The sequence below is a fragment of the Sphaerodactylus townsendi genome, linkage group LG07 (assembly GCF_021028975.2).
Source record: "Sphaerodactylus townsendi isolate TG3544 linkage group LG07, MPM_Stown_v2.3, whole genome shotgun sequence".
Lineage (NCBI taxonomy): Eukaryota > Metazoa > Chordata > Lepidosauria > Squamata > Sphaerodactylidae > Sphaerodactylus > Sphaerodactylus townsendi.
Window position 1 is genome coordinate 112,009,324 of NC_059431.1, and position 17,839 is coordinate 112,027,162.

Sequence of the window (17,839 nt, forward strand, 5' to 3'; positions counted from 1 at the left end):
ATGGATTAATAGAATCAAATGATTCAAAAGGTTTTTCTCTCTGTAGGCCAAGCTTGTCAGCTTATCAGAAGTCACGTAGCAGTTATGCAGGCAAGAAAAGATTAAATCTATAAGGTGGATGGTCACTTCGGGCCAAAGACGTGACAGAAAACATATCCAAGACTTGTTTGTCAAAACTAGCTATATGGGATGCCTACGTGAAATAAACATAGCAATAAAGAAATCAAATGTTAGAAGAGAAAGGAATTTGATTAGATCATTGAAAATGTGTTTTTCTATACTTTTATGAACACAAATGATAATGAGAGATTTATATATACTTGTATTCTACTATAATCCTATTCTACTAGAATCACATAGTATATTTGCCAAAATCATTTTTAACCTTTTAAAATAAGTTGTACGTGAAATCTTTTACCCTGTGAAAGGGAACTGGTTATCTGGACGGAAAACCAGAAAGACAGACTTCAGTTTATTGCTACCCCTTGCATATGGGCGGGGTAGAAAGAAAGGGACTTGCAGTCTTTGTGTGACAAGAAGGATCAGACAAGACAGTTTGATTTTAATGCTAAGGAAGAAAGCACGTATGGGAAAATGATCACAGGGGTATATATGCAGGTATGATTATGAATTACGATGTATGTATTCTTAGAAAGTATAAAAGATGAAGTCTTTTGTATGGTGAGTGTGACTCTACTCTGGAGCTCACCCTGTCATAGATCTATTCTGGACAGTAAAATCTAACTTTCTTTTAAAAGTTTGATTCTTGGGTATTATTTCTTTGATAGTCTTTATAAGACACAGCTGCGCAGGACCATACACTAGGTGTGGCCTGGCATTAGCTATTCCATCGACACCAGAGGTAGTGTGCCTCTTTATATACAGTGCTGGGGAGGAAGGATGGTGCTGTTGCGGTCTTCCTATTTGTAGGCTTCCTCTTATGAACTCTTATGAACAGAAGGCTGGCCTAGAAAGGCCTTTGGTCTGATTCAATATGGCTCTTCTTACGTTCTCACTATAAGTGTGCACCTTGAACCAATGAAAGTTATATGGCATCCTGAAAAACTGGACCATTACTTTTTAGAAAATCCACTTAAGTAATTTTGCATCAGATTAATTTAGAAGCATCCAACTCAGAACCACCGATAACATCAAATAGGATAAAAACTCAGTGGAGGGGGGGGGGGGAAATGCGCTTATTCTTCGAAAAGTGGCATTAAGTATTCTAACTGCTGTGCATACAAGAGGTAGGCAGCTGTCGAGCATCTAACTTCCCACCCCACGTGTATATATAGTACATATGCAAGTATATCTTATTTATAAACACTACAGTATTGTCAAATAAAATATATAATTAATGCTTAAATGTCTGGAATTTTTAATTGTTTTAATATTCACTACTTGGGGGATGCTGAGTTAGGTAGAAAGTTATAGCTGTTTAAAGTAAATATGAAGAGGAGGAGGAGTAGTTTTGGATTTATATCCCACCTTTCTCCCCTGTAAAGAGACTCAAGGTGGCTTACAAACTCCTTTCCCTTTCTCTCCACTACACCATGCTGGCTCCCTGAGTTTATATCAATATATTAAAAAAAGTAAGTTGAGCAGTTCTCAGGTACAGCTCATCTTTTTACGTGTCAGCAAAAAGGTGAGTCTGTATTCTTAGAGATGCATTGTTTGATTTCTGTACAGTTCCAAAGTAGAGGATAATCTCAAGAACAGGGAAAGCAAAGTTTGCAAGAACCTTTCTGGAGCAAGTCACAGAAGCTTGCTGCATGGCTTTTGTACCAGCAGTTACCAGATTTCCAACCAGAAACTTGGTGCCATACAAGGCAACTGTTAATTGTGCCGAAGGACATTGGGAAATACATACACTTTTATATGGTGCCCAGGCAGAGGGGTTAACCTCCAAAATCATCACAACTGATGGGGCTGCATTCTGGCTCCAATTCTATTTAATCTTTTTCTAAATGATCTGGCCCCCGCTTTAAAAGCAATAAGTTCCCACTGCCCTGCCCTGTCTTGGACAATACACCAATTCCCATCCTGCTTTACGCAGATGATGCAATCCTGCTCTCGAGGTCGAGAGCCGGGCTTAACCATCTCTTGATGAAGAGCACTGAGTACTTTGCTGATAACCGATTAACCCTCAACACCACAAAACCCCAAAACAATGGTATTTTCAAACAAGGTTACAATGCATAGATAGACCATATATGGTACTGCCATTGAACAGGTGAAATGTTTTGAGTACCTGGGATTTATTTTCAATCCAATGTGAAGGGGGTCCACCGTAGAAACGCTGCAGTTGAGGGATGTTCTACCCCGATTGCGGCAGTGAGTAATTTTTTCTATGCTAAAGGGCAGACATATATACCATCAGCCCTAAAGGTGAATCAAGCTAAAGTACTACAGCACCTTCTATACGGCGTCCCAGTATGGATTGGTGCTTGGAACAAATCAATAGAAAGGGTTCAATCATCTTTTTTATACAGAATATTTGGAGTACCTCACTGCGTCCCATATGCGGTTCTATGCCTAAGCCCCTTCCGCACCCGCAAAATAATGCGTTTTCAAACCACTTTCTCAACTGTTTGCAAGTGGATTTTCCTATTTCGCACAGCTTCAAAGAGCAATGAAAGCAGTTTGAAAGTGCATTATTCTGCATGTGCGGAATGAGCCCTAGAGGCCGGCCTGCACCTACTAACAACTAGGGCCTGGTTAATTACTTTTAAGTTTTGGACTAGGCGGTGTTTTCACACTGAACACAACAGCTTACTGCACAAGACCTTACCCGAGCTACAAACCTCGAAATGGTGGAGTACAGTCATATGCAAACTTACCTCTATGGGTTGATCCCTGGAGGCCCTTTGCCATGATGGAGCCCAAAGAAATTTTAAGGGGTAGTCAGAACTAGATTTGACCAAGAGCAGCAATTGTTAATGAGCCAAGCAAGAACAATATGCTCCCCTTTGTATTTGGGTATCAACCTAATGGCTGGAAAAATGGCCACATACCTCGTGCGTATCACTGATCCTAGGCAACATTGGGTCCTTACCAGAGCCAGATGCAATGTCTATTCTCCAGCCCTGGCACAAGGCTGTTATAGGAATGCTCCCTTGTCAGACAGAGTATGCCCACATTGTCCAGCTCGTATTGAAACGCTGGAACATATCTTGTTCCGTTGCCCAAAATATGAGTTGCTTAGGGAAGCCTTCTGCCGCAGTACATACGTAACTGCTCCCCTAAAGCTGATATTGTTAAATGACTTAACAGCAATAATCCTTTGATGTTAGGGATTACAGCTCAATATCTGCTGTTAATGCCAATAAAGGCTTTGGATTGGATTGGATATCTGCTGCAGGCTCTGCTTGTAAGGGAAATCTATTCTATTCTATCGTAATTATCATTTTATGATTTTATTTTGATATTTATGCCCAATAAAGGTCTGTTGCTGCTGTTATATGGTGCAGCAAGTTTCTTCTACAGCTGAAATAAACAGAATGTCAAACAAACTCACTTTCTACAAATTCTTCTGTAAATGCTATTTGCTGATTCATGAAAGGTGAAGGAGATAACCCCCGAAGCTCCACGTTCCCAAAAGATGAGAATCAGAAGTATTCACCAAGAGGTCGATTAATTCAGGTTCCATTTTCCGTTCGTAACACCTTTAACAGAAAACTGCCACCCTTCAGTACAAATCACATCAAAAATAATAACAATAATAACCAGGCCATCTGAAATGTCCATATGACGGCTGTTATAGACACAGCCTTTCAAAAACTGGGCAAACACTGGGGGGGAAAAACCCCAGTACAGAAAGCAACCTGTGAAGTTATGCACAGGTTCCTCCAACACTGTTCAGAAGTATTGCCAGTACAAACTCTTATCTGAAACTGCTCACTGTGCAACTGCATTATTCATACTAAAGACCTAATGTTCTTTTTATTTATTTATTTATTTATTTATTGGGCTTATAAACCGCCCTCCCCCCGAAGGGCTTCTTGTTCCACATCCGTCAGCATTATTTATTTTATACTTCTGAAAATACAACCAGAGTTTGAACTGATGGAATCCAGATTAGAGTGTTTCATATCACATAAACTAAAGATGTTTTAACACGATGCCATTCTAACCATCTTGTAAGGGTGGCCGTTCAGCTGTCTACACGTTCAGCTGTCTACACATCAATAGTGAAAATTGAAGTTCTACTGTATTTAGTGAAAGAAACCTCTGGAAAACCTGTGTTAAATGTCCTCTGTTCCAATTAGGCAACTCGGCATTTCAAAAGGTCCCGATCACAAAAGTTTCTGGCTTGCGGACAGGGCAACAGAAAGCATGATCCGGAACATTTTCAAAACTTGCTACCACATTGGTATTAACTGCATTTGATCCTATCTTATTATTTAACTCCATTATGTGAATCATAGTACTGCAACTCTTAGGCCCCTTCTGCACATGCAGAAGAATGCACTTTCAATGCACTTTGCAGTTGGATTTTACTGGGTGGAATAACAAAATCCACTTTCAAACAATTTTGGAAGTGGATTGAAAGTGCATTATTCTGCATGTGCAGAAGGGGTCCTAGAAGCAGCACAGGAAAAACAATTGTTCCTTTAAGCTGAGATGTACAGGGCATCCTGCCAGGAGATCCTCAATCAATGTGAATCACAGCAATGGCCCAATTTGAGTGTTATAAAAAGGAAAAACAAAGTGGCATGTCTCAGGCAAGACTCCCAGTGTGTGTTTTGATGACACCCACATTTTTGTTACATTATCTTATTAATATGGCCCACCAATTACTACACTGTCTCAGATTCAAGGAAATCAGATCCAAGTATGTGAATCTTACTCCTTTACATTTACCCGATCTCCGATTTAATTAGACTAAACTACTTATTGGACAATCCTGATCCTTCTCTCTGTATGATAGTGGCAGATTTTCTCCTTGAAATTACTAAACGCCAGTAGATTTCCTTCGACCTAACATTTATTTCCTGTATTGTATATGCTTTTTAATCCGTTTGTTATTATTGTTGTACTGTTGTCTATGCCAATAAAGGCTTGCTGATTGCTGATCTTATTAATATGTCCATTAAAAGATCCATGTCGAACAGGAAGAATATGCATTTGTTAATGAACCAGATATAATAAACTGTTTCATAATGATGCTGTAGAGCCAGTGGGCAGAAGGTAGTGAATTCTAAGACTGTGTAGCGTTCTCTCTGATAATATTAGTTTTGAAATGTCAAGACCCCAACGTGTTAAAGAGTTAATATTCATTCAGTTTTTGGACAACTGTATTATGTTTTTTTGTTCTGTCCTGGCTGACTTTCTTTTTTTCTATTTCATATTTTTTGTTTGTTAACTATATTTATAAAATTAATAAAAAATTTTGCAAAAAGAAAAGAAAGCCGTGTCAAACATACTGTTTAATTCCATTTTATATCCATAACAACGAACTCCAATCAGTGGACTTGTTTTTATTTTATATATATAAAAAGTCATAAAATGGTACTAGTTTCCTGCCTGATTAATTCCTGAGTTAAAAAAAAAACCCACTGCTGAGACACAGCAGTTAAAACTCTTGAATGTTTTAGGTTCGGATTCAATTTGCCAATCTGTAACAGGAACTATGCACATTACTGCAACCGTCAATCATCAATAAACGTGAGTCTTCCGGGTCCTTCTTTCCTCATCCACCGCCTGTATCTTTTCCATCGAGGATCCATTGCCATCTTTTTCTTCATTTCTTCTTCTTGTTCCAGTTTGTAAAGCTACAGAAGAAGGAAAGAGGCTTTTAGTGGAAGTAATACAGTGCTAATCCTCAGTGAGCATAGCGCATCATACACATTTTTAAACGTCTTGATGCAGACAGCAACAAATGCAGGGCCCCCGCCCACCTAGTATCAATTATTTCAGCCAAACTATTCTGGATTGTCTAAGAGCAACTGATTTTTTTAAAATGTCAAATACAGTTGAGGTAAATTCAGCGTCTATTTTAGAGCAGCATTCAGTAGATAATACAGGGGTGAAAAACTCCCATGTGAAGGATATCAAAACCACTGCCACCTTTTGAATTCAAAATCAAATCTAAAACCTTTGCTAGGCATTTGCACCTTCTGAATTCTACTTCTAGAGCTGGATCCCACAGATGTCTTCTGACTGAAGTGTGTAAGGTTTTCACTGATTTTCTTCTCCAAATGCTAGACCTTTGACTCCCCCTCCGTACATTTCTTGGGGGCCCTGCCCACCAGGAACAACTTTTCAGGGGGCGTTTCAGGCTGCACTGGAAGACGAAGAATTTTCACCTTGCTGACAGACTGGTTTTCATCAGTGGAAATGTTCTGCAGTAGCTAAGTCAACGCACACCCGTGTTCAGTAGGATGTGACCTACACTTGCTCTCCTCTCTACACAGCAGACTAAACATTCATTGTCAGTTTGTGTTTTATTAACATAGTATTTCTGATGGTGACTGAAAATTATACCTATTGTTAAACACAAACAACTATTATATTATGGCGCATGAACTAGCTTTTTAAAGGTTAACCCTTAAGGGCATCTCTGTGCAAAATTACAGTTGGATTCTGTGATTCTGGAACCAGCATAAAGCTTATGAAGGACTGGAAGCATGTAAATAATAGGTGTCAAACTCACAGCCCTCCAGATGTTATGGACTACAGCTTCCATCATCCCCTGCCAACATGATGCTTGACACCTGTGATGTAAATGAACTCCCCCACACACCAAAAGCATGCATGCATGCATGCATTGTTTAGATTTTTTTATACCGCCCTATCCCCAAGAAGAAGCCCTACCATTCATTCCACCTTGTGAAAAATGCCTTCTCCATGGTGGGGTCCTGTCTTTTGAACACATGCTCCAAGATTCTCCTGAAGCTCAAGCATCAAGAGTTCTCATTCTGCCTAACCCGTGGAACTGGGTAAAGCAGGGGCTCCAAACCTGGAGCCCACCAACAGCTTTCCTGGTGCTCAGGTGTTTTCAGAAAATGGGCAAGGTCAAGTGGAGTTTCTGACATTTTTGACATTTCAGGTATAATCAAATCAGATGGATTTTATCACTGTGGCTTTCCATAAACAGCACCTGGGTCTGAAAAGCTACTATCGGGGTTACACATAGTCTCATCCCATGACATCTTGCAAATGGCTCCATTTCCTGTGTCAGAATTCCAAAGATGACCAAGGGATCAAAAACAATAGGTTAAAGCAGGGGTCTGCAACCTGCGGCACTCCAGATGTTCATGGATTACAATTCCCATCAGCCCCTGCCAGCATGGCCAATTGGCCATGCTGGCAGAGGCTGATTGGAATTGTAGTCCATGAACATCTGGAGAGCCGCAGGTTGCAGACCCCTGGGCTAAAGGATCCACTCTGAGCCATTTTTCTGATCTGATGTAGCCTTGTTAGCTACTGCACTTTCTGTATGTTGTAACTTTATGTTTTAAAGCAGTAAATGTCCTAGGATTAAATTTTTTTAAGAAAAAACAGGCACTAAATAACTCAAACCCTTTTACGAAGGGTGCTCTCTCTAGGACAGTGATAAAATCCATCTGATTTTATTGTTTTCAGTTGCACTATGGTATGCAGGATACAAAAGCTGCCTAGAGATGCTAGCAGGAGACAGGGTATACATATTTACAAATAAATAAAAAGTGTGAACGTACCATCAGTTAAAACAATAGGTAATAACCAGAGAATTAAATGGCTATACAGATACATATGAAAGACAGCATGTGGGTGAGGAATGGATAGCTTTTACATGAAACATGACGCCCCTTTAAAATTCTACTCCAGACTAAACATACATAGCTCCCTAAGCCACTAATCCAGATCTTTCACCATTTTGGTTGCCTCCTCTGGACCCGTTCCAGCTTGTCAATATCCTTCTTGAACTGAGGTACCCAGAACTGGACACAGCATTCCAGGTGAGGGTCTGACCAATGCAGAATAGAGTGGTATTATTATGTCCCTTAAGCTAGATCACATGCTGAGACCCCAAATGGGATATCTGTATTGCATGAACCAATACTGCAGAATCGCACAACTGAAGAATTCAGTGGCACCAAAAATTTCTATGTGTGTGATGTGTGATATCGGGCCACATTTAGGTCAGTTTTAGCCTCCCGTCTGCCGGTATCACTTGCCTCGTATTTCTCTCTTATCCAGAGCTGCCGTTCAAGAAAAGTCTCTTTCTGTTGATCTTCCAAACTGTCAAACTGAGACTGCGACATTTTCATGGATTTTCGTATGAGGTACAGCTTCTCTTCTTCACCATACTCTTGTCCCTTGACATTGAAACAATAAATCCACCAACACCACCATGCTATGTACTTAAAGACATAAAAAGGAGTTAGGAGAATTTGAAATAAGAGAATGTCATACAATTGAGGCTTCTGATAGCCACCCTTAATATCTATTTTGTTCTTGATGACATCTTTGATTATTTCTTCTTCTTCTTTACGGATTTCTTCCTTGGACCGTCTGTGTTTCCCTTTTTCTTTGGCTCTGTTCAGTAGGCCTTGCTGCCTGGCAATCTCAGTGGCTTGTATACGGTATTTTGGCACGGTGGCTAGGAAGTTGATAGCTTCGTTGTAGCTACTCCACCAGCTGAAGAACTAGAACACAAACATTAATCTTAGAGAACACCGTCCATGCAAATTTATTCTTCCTATTGTACCCAGGATATACACAGGACAGCACCAGGTAAAACTTGTTCCCTTCAGTTTTTTGCATCCCTATAGCCTTACATTTCCCCCCCCCCACCTCCCACACCCATTTTAAAATATTGTAGTCCCTTCTCCTACTTCCCCATTTCATGGCCTAAAAATGCAAAAAATGCTGAATACAATATTTCCACGTGCCACCAGCTTTTCTCAGATATGTTAGGTTTTAAAGGCAGACACGGCAAATAGAGTTAAGGCCATACAACTCAACTTCCTTGTATTGGGGAACTGAAGAGGGAAGAAGCAGAGAGTCCTAGTAAGGAGAAAACCATTTATAAACTTTTTAATAATAAGCAAGCTATTTTAGTATTTTGTACGTCAGAAAGTAACACTGAAACAGCCAGGAGAAACATATTTACCTGAAAAACTGAGATGGCACAGACAGCGACTAGAATCACTATTCTGACGTCTACCTTTGGGGCTAGTCTTCTGCTATAATAGTGATAGTAATGGCTGTAATATTCCTCAGGATGATCCAACATGTAATCATAATCTTTACGGGTTTCTTCATCCTGCAAAAAGCAATCAGTAATGTTTTATATTTAGAAACGTTCCACAACAGGGAGTTTTAAAAGTTGATGTTTAAACGAACCATTTCAGAATGAGCTGTTGCTATTTATACTCACAAATATTCAGACACTTTCAAAATAAACTTGCAAGCAAAGGCAGCAAAAGCTACATATGCAACAACCACTGCAAATAGTTATGTGCCTGTTCCTATTTATGTACATTACTAGCACGGCCAACAAGACAAACTTTCACATACTGAAGAAAGTATTTATTTAGAGGGAGATTCCTTGAAGAACAACCTCAGGTTATACAGCTGGATTCGAGTCCAGTTGCACCATGAGACCAATAATATTTGAGGGGCATGAGCTTTCAAAATCTAAGCTTCTTGTGTTGTAAGCTCATATCCCAAAAATCTTGCCAGAGAGGTGATACTGGACTCAAATTAGCTGTTCTATTGCAAACTAAGAAGAAGAATTTGGATTTATACCCCACCTTTCTCTCCTGTAGGAAGGCTTACAAACTCTTTTCCCTTCCTCTTCCCACAACAGACACCTTGTGAGGTAGTGGGACTGAGTTCCGAAGAACTGTGACTAGCCCAAGGTCACCCTACAGGAATGTAGGAGTGCGGAAACACATCTGGTTCACCAGATAAGCCTCTGCCACTCAGGTGGAGGACTGGGGAATCAAACTCGGTTCTCCAGATTAAAATTCACCTGCTCTTAACCACTACACCACACTGGCTCTCAAGGCCACCCTCTAAAATTATCCTCAGACTATAGTTTACATACTTATTGGGTAAGTATGGGTCAGTTCTCTCACTGTTAAACATTCCATCTGTATATGGTAAGCTGCCTTGAGTCGTCGAGATACGGCCGGGTATAAATGTAATAAAATTAATAAATAGTGGCCCACAACTGTGAATTAATTAATGCAAGCAAATTCTGTCTCATATTCAACAATATAAACATGCATGCGCACACATGCTGACTTATACTGTTCCTTGTTTTAACTCTGCTTACAGTACCCTGTTTCCCCTAATATAAGACATCCCCGAGAAATAAGACATAGTAGAGGTTTTGCTGAAGTGCGAAATATAAGGCATCCCCCGAAAGTAAGACATAGCAAAGTTTTTGTTTGGAAGCATGCCTGATGAACAGAACACAGGAAAAATAAGACATCCCCTGAAAATAAGACATAGCACATCTTTTGGAGCAAATATTAATATAAGACACTGTCTTATATTCGGGGAAACACGGTAGGTTAAAGCAAGAAGCTGTATTTTGAGTAGCTTCTCTGTCTTTACTGATCTTTTCATCCTAGTTGGAAAGTAATTATTACTTACTACTGTGTACAGGAAGTGTCTGGCAATTTACACATCTGTAGTTTTCTTTGTGTTCAACATATATTCCCTTCAGGTTGGATTCTTGGTTACACAGACGTTTTCCCCTTGTCAGAACTAACTGTGCTTCAGATCACACTCTTCACATGGTTTCAAAAACCAGTTAAAGCACAACTTTTTGCCTCCCTCCACAAGGAGAGTGAAAGAAACCAGTGTGCATGCAACTTCCTTCAGGTTTTCCCACTCCGCCCTGCCCACAAAGTAGCAGTTCTGCCCACTCCTCCAGCCGGTATTTCAGGAGGCGCCACCCTGAGCCTGGTTTGCCAGGGTAGGGCAGAGTATAAAGTTTAAAAAAAGTAAAAAAGGAGCTATCTCATTGGGTAGGGGCACAACATGTGTCTACACTATTTAAATCCTCTCTCCACATGAACATTATAGAGAGGAACATTTTGTATGCCCCACACCCTTAAAATAAAAGCCAAGGGCTCAATTCTCTTCCCTTCCTCTTATCAGGAAGTACCCTATTAAAATGTGATATCTGCTACGGTTTCCATATGTACAACATGGGGATAATATTACTGATCAAATTTAAAGAGGCATCACTGAGCCAACTGAAAACACTTGGAGTCTGTAAGTAGAGGTACGACTAGACTGCTAAGTCTGTAAGTAGAGGCACCAGACTAACTTATTTACAAAATTTAGACACCTCCCCTTTATCTCCTGAGGCTTGAGGAGGCTAACAAAGCAAAAGGAAGCTATCTGAACTGCACAATCACAATTAAAGCAGGCTATAAATGAAATGAAAAAACAAAAACGTTATATAAAATCCAACCAAGCTAAAAGACTGCAAGGCACTATGTGCTTTAAAATTGCCCATAATTAGCACTGTTAATCTGTAACTGTCCAGTGACACTTTATTATAAAGACTAACCAAATCAATTTCGTCAGAGCTCAAGCCACTCCCCTTTTTGGCCAATGGTATTAAAGTACCAGTGTCTCCAATATTCAATACACATACACTGAAACAATTACAAATAAGCTTTTGTACTGTATGACATAAACAATATCCACACAGGCTTACTACTGTGTGATAATTTACACAAAGAAACATAAATCAAATAGTCCCTCTACAAAGGGCTCACAACAACAAATTAATATTGAACAATGCCCATATGGGCTGTCATTCCCCGGCTACTGAATGACTTTGTATACCTTCACAATGGCCCGTTATCCTGTGCAGTATTAAGAAATAATCACTGCCAAAACACTTTTCAGAAACAATATAATATCACAAAGTGAATGGAATGAACCCTCCGTGTGTGTTTCAAAAAAAATACTTTTTCACAAAGGCTACCAAAAATCCTTAAGGTTCTTTTTTGTGTACCTATACAAGTACTGGCACTCCCATAAATAAAAAAACCCATAAAGATTATATCACTGTAGGAGTTCACTCTTGTGAAAACACTCCTAAAAGAAAAAAAATACAGTGGAATCTCGGTTTTCGTTGGTAATCTGTCCAAACAGAATCGATGAAAACCGAAACCAATGAAAACCGAGGCAAACTTTTCCATAGGAATCAATGTAAATCCAATTATTCTGTTCTAGGAACTCCAAAAAACATACCAAAAACACATTTTTTGGTGAATGAACATAGTGTTTAATGCTGAAAACAGTAACAAATGATAACACTAGGACCAGCTTCAGAGCCAGTGGACCAATGTCGCACCAGAAAGCTGTCCAAAGAGGTCTGTTTCTGATGCCTCTTTAAGATTTGTCTGAAATGGGGCAAGACATCATTAAACAAGTTGCAGACACGGCCTGCAGCAGCTTTGTCCGGGTGATTTTTCTCCACAAATCCCTGCACTTTACTGCAAAGCGATGAAAACCGAGGCAAAGCGATGAAAACCGAGACAAAATTTTCACTGGCTGATTCCGAATGGGCCAAAAACAGCGGCGTGAAAATGGTGTGAAAACAGTATAAACTCTTTTACACCGTTTTAAACCCTTTTACACCATGTTCACACTGTTTCCACACTGCTGTTTTTGGCCCATGCAGAATCAGCCCCTGAAAAAATCGATGAAAACCAAAACCGATGAAAACCGAGGTTCCACCGTATATTACAAAAAGGGAAGAACTGCCAGAATAGAGACTGGCCTGTTACTCTGCTCTGGATATATTGAATACTAAAGATATCGGTACATTAATACCATTGGCCATACAAGTGCTTTTGGGATTGTAACCTTTGAGCAACCGACCCCGCTTTCATTAGGGTTGACTCCCCTCCCCTTGGCAGCTCCCAGCATAAGTGCATCCGCCAAAGCGGCCACCCCCTTCAGCGCCTCTGATGCAATAAGCAGACGGTGCAACCACTGTTGCTAGTCTTTTGCTAGCCCTGCTGCAGCTTCCTGCCCGCTCCTGCCAGCCAGTCCTTCTGCCCCACTCTCCTCCATGCCCCGACGGCTCCGTCCTCGCAGGGCTGGCGTGTTGTGAGGTGGGCTGGATGCTGTGAGGTGGTGGAGGGGGAGCAAGTGCACGTGTCTTACCGGGGGAGTCCGGCCGGGGCGGAGGAGGGAGCGGGCGGTCCCGGCCCCGCTCTCTCACCTTGAGGGTCTCGTAGGCGGTGGCAATGAGGAGGAAGTTCTCCTGCGAGGCCTCGCCGCTCGGCTGCCGGTCCGGGTGGTAGCGCAGGGCCAGCTGCCGGTACGCCCGGGCGATTTCAGCCTTGCTGGCATCTCGCCTCACGCCCAGCACGTCGTAGCACACCACCTTCCCGCAGTACAGGCCTTCCACCAGCGCCTCCGCCGGCCGCACGCACAGGACCCCCCACAGCGCCAGCCACCCCAGCAGCCCGGGCTCTCGCCGCCATGGCCGCCGCCGACCCCACTCCAGAACCATGGCCGTCGCCAAGGGCGACCGACTTTTGTCTGCCTCTCTCTCTCGCGCGCGCCGCGACAGCCCCACCCCTCTCCCTTTCACGACAGGCGCGCGCTGAAGGGGCGGGACCAGAGCCGACCAACGTGGACAAAGCAGAAGGGCTCGTTGGGAAGCCATATGTGATAGTCCAATGTCAGAGGAGGAGCGCTCAGAAAGGGGCCAATAGGGGAGCCGGGATGGGCACAGAATGGTCCAATCGGTGAGATGGGAAAGGAGGCGGTGGGCGAGGTTTGCAAAAGACAGGCAGGGAGGCGGATGGACTTGACTCAGCTTTGAAGAAGGGGGCGGAGACATCGAAAGGGCCTCTATGAGGACTCGGAAGGACTCGTCACCGATGCGTGGCGTAATGGGAGTCCAAAGCGACTACATTTCCCAGCAGCCTTAGAAAGGCCGGGTTTCCTTTTTCCGGGAGGGAGCCTAGTCAGGCAGCGCACGGGGCTGTGGAGGGTTTTTTTTTTTTTACTATGGTTCATTTTGTAAAAGTGAGGAAGTGCAGCTTTTAATTACTCTGTGTGAAGCAATGCATTTTTAAAAAATTAATGCATTGTTGGAGTCTTTCACGGCTGGAATATGCTGGCTGTTGGGAGGTTTCTATGGCCATGACCAGAAAACCCACAACACCAGTTTTTATTTCGTTAGTCAATTTTCTCCCTTATAGGGTCCCAAAGCAGTTTCAAATATTCTTCCCTTCTCCATTTCACCCTTACAACAACCCTTTAAAGCTTGGCTAAGAGTTTGAGACCATCCCAAGGTCACTCAACAAGTTTCTGTTAAGCAAAAAGCTAAATTGTGGACCATCAAAAGTTCCAGAAAGAAACCTTTATTGTTTGCCGGTGAGAGAAACGGGGCTTGTGCCCACCAGGCGTTTCTCTGTGGAACTTTTAATGAGATCCCTGCTCCTATAGCTAATCTTCTGCATGCTATACTCTATTTCACGTAAAGATCTTGTATATTCCTCCACCACGGAACAAAGCATGCCGAACCTTTTTTGTTGTAAAATGCTGCCCCTGGGTCCTAGTGCCTACCAAGCTATTTCCCCCTCCCCCAAATCCGTTTGAAAGTAGCAATACATTTTGACATAAATGCTGTTGTATCAAAGTAACATGTGTAATAATGCACAAAATAATGGTTGTAACAAAGGCAGTGCATAAAAATGAATGATTCTCATATTCATCCAGGATCATATTCTAATGCGCAAGCACACCGTTTTCTCAACCTCTGCACCTCAGTTGACCAAACTAACATTTTTAGGTGAAACAGAGTATAGCATGAGTTGGCTGTGGAGGGGTAGAGGCACTTTAGAATAAGAATTATTGCTTTAGGAAAGAAATAGATATTCTTTATTGTTAAAGGAATTGATACAGTGATAGGGGAGATAGCCATTCTTTCTCATTCAGGGATGAAGATTCAGAAAGAGCATGCTGCTTGCTTGAAGGTCAGAGAGAAAGAGAATAAGGAGATAAATAGCTAGAAAAAAGGACATCCTTCAGACTAGCAATCTGAGAGAATGCAAAACAGACAAAGATAAAGAGGGATCTGACCCGTCCAACTTATTAGCTTTATTGCCCTCACTATAGAACTAGTGTGCTTGGTGCTATGAGAAACTGCACTGCTTTCACTTCCTACAGGGCATTCATTTCAGACTGCTGAATGTAAAGGAAATGAATTATAGCTTGCCAGCGGGTAGAAATGGAAATAACTTTTTCCAGACCCAAGTGTAAATAATAAGACAGTGTACAGATCTGATGTTGCTGTATTTATCTAGAGCGTTTATACAAAACTCTTCCCTGAAAAGATGTAAGATCTAATTGCCCCTCTTGTTGGTCAAAGTAAGGAACTTGGAAGGTTACAGGTGAGCCACCATTTCAGTGCAACTAGTAGGGATAGTGAATATGGAGCAAGCCAAATACTTCTAATGTGTGTTTGAGCTCCTCGGTTTGAAAATTTCATAATAGCCTGTGATCCTCAGCACATTGTCAAAAGTAAGTTCTAAGGAAATCAGTGTAACGTTTTGAATATGTTTTGCAACCTGTGCCGTACAGCCTAAAGTGCCAACTTGTCTCACTAAAAGGACAAATACATCCAATGATGTTATACATCCAAGGAGCAGCAGTAGCGTAGGAGGTTAAGAGCTCGTGTATCTAATCTGGAGGAACCGGGTTTGATTCCCAGCTCTACCACCTGAGCTGTGGAGGCTTATCTGGGGAATTCAGATTAGCCTGTACACTCCCACACACACCAGCTGGGTGACCTTGGGCTAGTCACAGCTTCTTAGAGCTCTCTCAGCCCCACCTACCTCACAAGGGCTCATTCCGCACACGCAGAATAATGCACTTTCAAGCTGCTTTCAGGGCTCTTTGAAGCTGTGCGGAATGGCAAAAACAGTTGTGAAAGCAGCTTGAAAGTGCATTATTTTGCGTGTGCGGAATGAGCCAAGATGTTTGTTGTGAGGGGGGAAGGGCAAGGAGATTGTAAGCCCCTTTGAGTCTCCTGCAGGAGAGAAAGGGGGGATATAAATCCAAACTCTTCCTCTTCTTCTTATTCTTGTTGAACAGCACAGTTATTTGTACGTAGAAGATTCCTGATTCAGACCATGGGATCTCTACGTAAAGAGTACCAAACTGAGCAAAGATACCTTGCTTGACCTCTTGGAGAGTTTGTTGTAAACACTACTGACAGATGTATCCCGGTTCACATGGTACAGTGAATTAGTGCTGGATCCAGGTTTTGGGAGGCTTCCTCCCCTTACCATGAGCCCCAACTCATGCCTCCTTTTCTGTCGATCCACATGTGTGCCTTCCCACTTGTCTTTGAATCCTTCTCTTTCTCACAAACCCTCCCACCATTTGCGCTCAGAGCAGCCTGCACCACATCCCCTCTCCCTAAGAACACTGGCAGATGTATTCAGCTCCTGTGGCCATCAGGAGTGCTGTTGTCACCACCTGTATGCGCTTCCCCATCAATGCTGGGAAGCTGGGAACATTGGTGGACAGGGAAAGGCTCATGGGAGGTGAGGTGAACAAGTGTGGAGGCTGTGACACTAGGCCTCACCAGAAGTCCTTTGGGATGGCATTGGCCCTTCTTTAGGGTAGCTGATTGGTCTTTCATTAGGGTAGCTACATTAGGGTATTCATATACCTCTACATGCATAGATCTCTTTGTAAGAAACAGCCAACATGGGTTCACTTTACAAATAAAACTGGGGACCATTCACAGTGACTTGTGAGCAGGGCTTCTAGCTTGATTTAGGGCAACCATGTATGCATATTTACTACCTTCCTCCCAGTTTTGCATCATTATAATCTCTTATTAGTAAAAGGAAAGACAACACTAATGACCCATTCGCAAGGTGACGGGGAGGCCATTTCCTAATATGAGAAAAACACTGTTTTTTTCTACATGCATCCTCTATATACCTGTTTCCTTTCTACCAATGCAAATTTGAAACTAAAAACAATTCCAGATGTTCAACAGTCTTCCTACTCTGTCAATACAGAGAGTAGTATAGTAGCCATCTTGTCTTCTGAACACATCTGCTTTACAATTTAATGTGCTCCACAGAATTGTAGCTTCCTTGTCATAAAAGCAATCACCATGGTCACATTTTTAGTAATGGTTACAATACTGAAAAATTAGCCTGCATGATGAATCTAATACTATATATAGTTATACTAGAGCAGTTTTGAGGGGGACTCTATGTACATGTTAGCAGAGTAAAAAGATCTGCAGATTAGATATGTGGAATCCCCAGGGTATAGATCAGAGTCTCCAATGAACTTTAATCCAGCCCATGAAGAAAAACCAATGCTACGAAGATACTGTCCAAATAATAGTGTTTACGCAGCCCAGCAGCGGTAAATCCTGAGAAGAGGAGCAGCTTGGATGTATACCTCGCTTTTTTCAACCATAAGGAGTTTTAAATCAGCTTGCAAACTCCTTCCCTTCCTTTCCACACAGCAGACACCTTGTGAGAGGTAAGTGGGGCCAAGAGTGTTTTGAAGAACTGTGACTAGCCCAAGGTCACCCAGCAAGCTTTGTGTGTAGGAGTGATGACCCAGAATACTTCTAATTTATTTACTTCTAAGTCAGTTTGGGGAAACAATTGCCATACCTTTTAAGAGTTTGATAAACAGTACCTATTATAAAAGAGGGTTTGCAATTGGCTCAGTGACGAAGCTACAAGGGAGTGGTGTGTGTGCTGTGCACCGGGCGCACGCCTGGGGGGTGCAGAAAATCACCCCTAGGCCCCTCCCCTCCCCCCTGCGGCACCCCCCTCACCTTAGTTCCTTTCCTTAGTTCCTTTCCTTTTTGAAA

At 42.0% G+C, this 17,839-nt stretch overlaps 1 protein-coding gene across 1 annotated transcript; it reads right to left on the reverse strand.

Annotated features, from left to right (window-relative positions):
- Positions 1–5,411: 5,411 nt before the first annotated feature.
- DNAJC25 (DnaJ heat shock protein family (Hsp40) member C25) lies at positions 5,412–13,547 on the reverse strand. Its single transcript, XM_048503496.1, has 4 exons — positions 13,193–13,547; positions 9,101–9,253; positions 8,163–8,633; positions 5,412–5,774 (listed from the first exon to the last, which is right to left on the reverse strand). The coding sequence occupies exons 1-4, from the start codon at positions 13,484–13,486 to the stop codon at positions 5,652–5,654; spliced, it is 1,041 nt and encodes a 346-aa protein (XP_048359453.1). The 5' UTR covers positions 13,487–13,547; the 3' UTR covers positions 5,412–5,651.
- Between the last annotated feature and the right edge of the window lie 4,292 nt (positions 13,548–17,839).

Bases quoted from the DNA above. Each gene is read 5' to 3' on its own strand.
- DNAJC25 (XM_048503496.1), bottom strand. From the start codon at position 13,486: ATGGTTCTGGAGTGGGGTCGGCGGCGGCCATGGCGGCGAGAGCCCGGG. The intron at 8,634-9,100 runs GTAAATATGTTT...TTTGTGTTCTAG, and splicing joins GTGCCATCTCAGTTTTTCAG to TTCTTCAGCTGGTGGAGTAG. The intron at 5,775-8,162 runs GCAAGTGATACC...CTTCTTCTGTAG, and splicing joins GGATAAGAGAGAAATACGAG to CTTTACAAACTGGAACAAGA.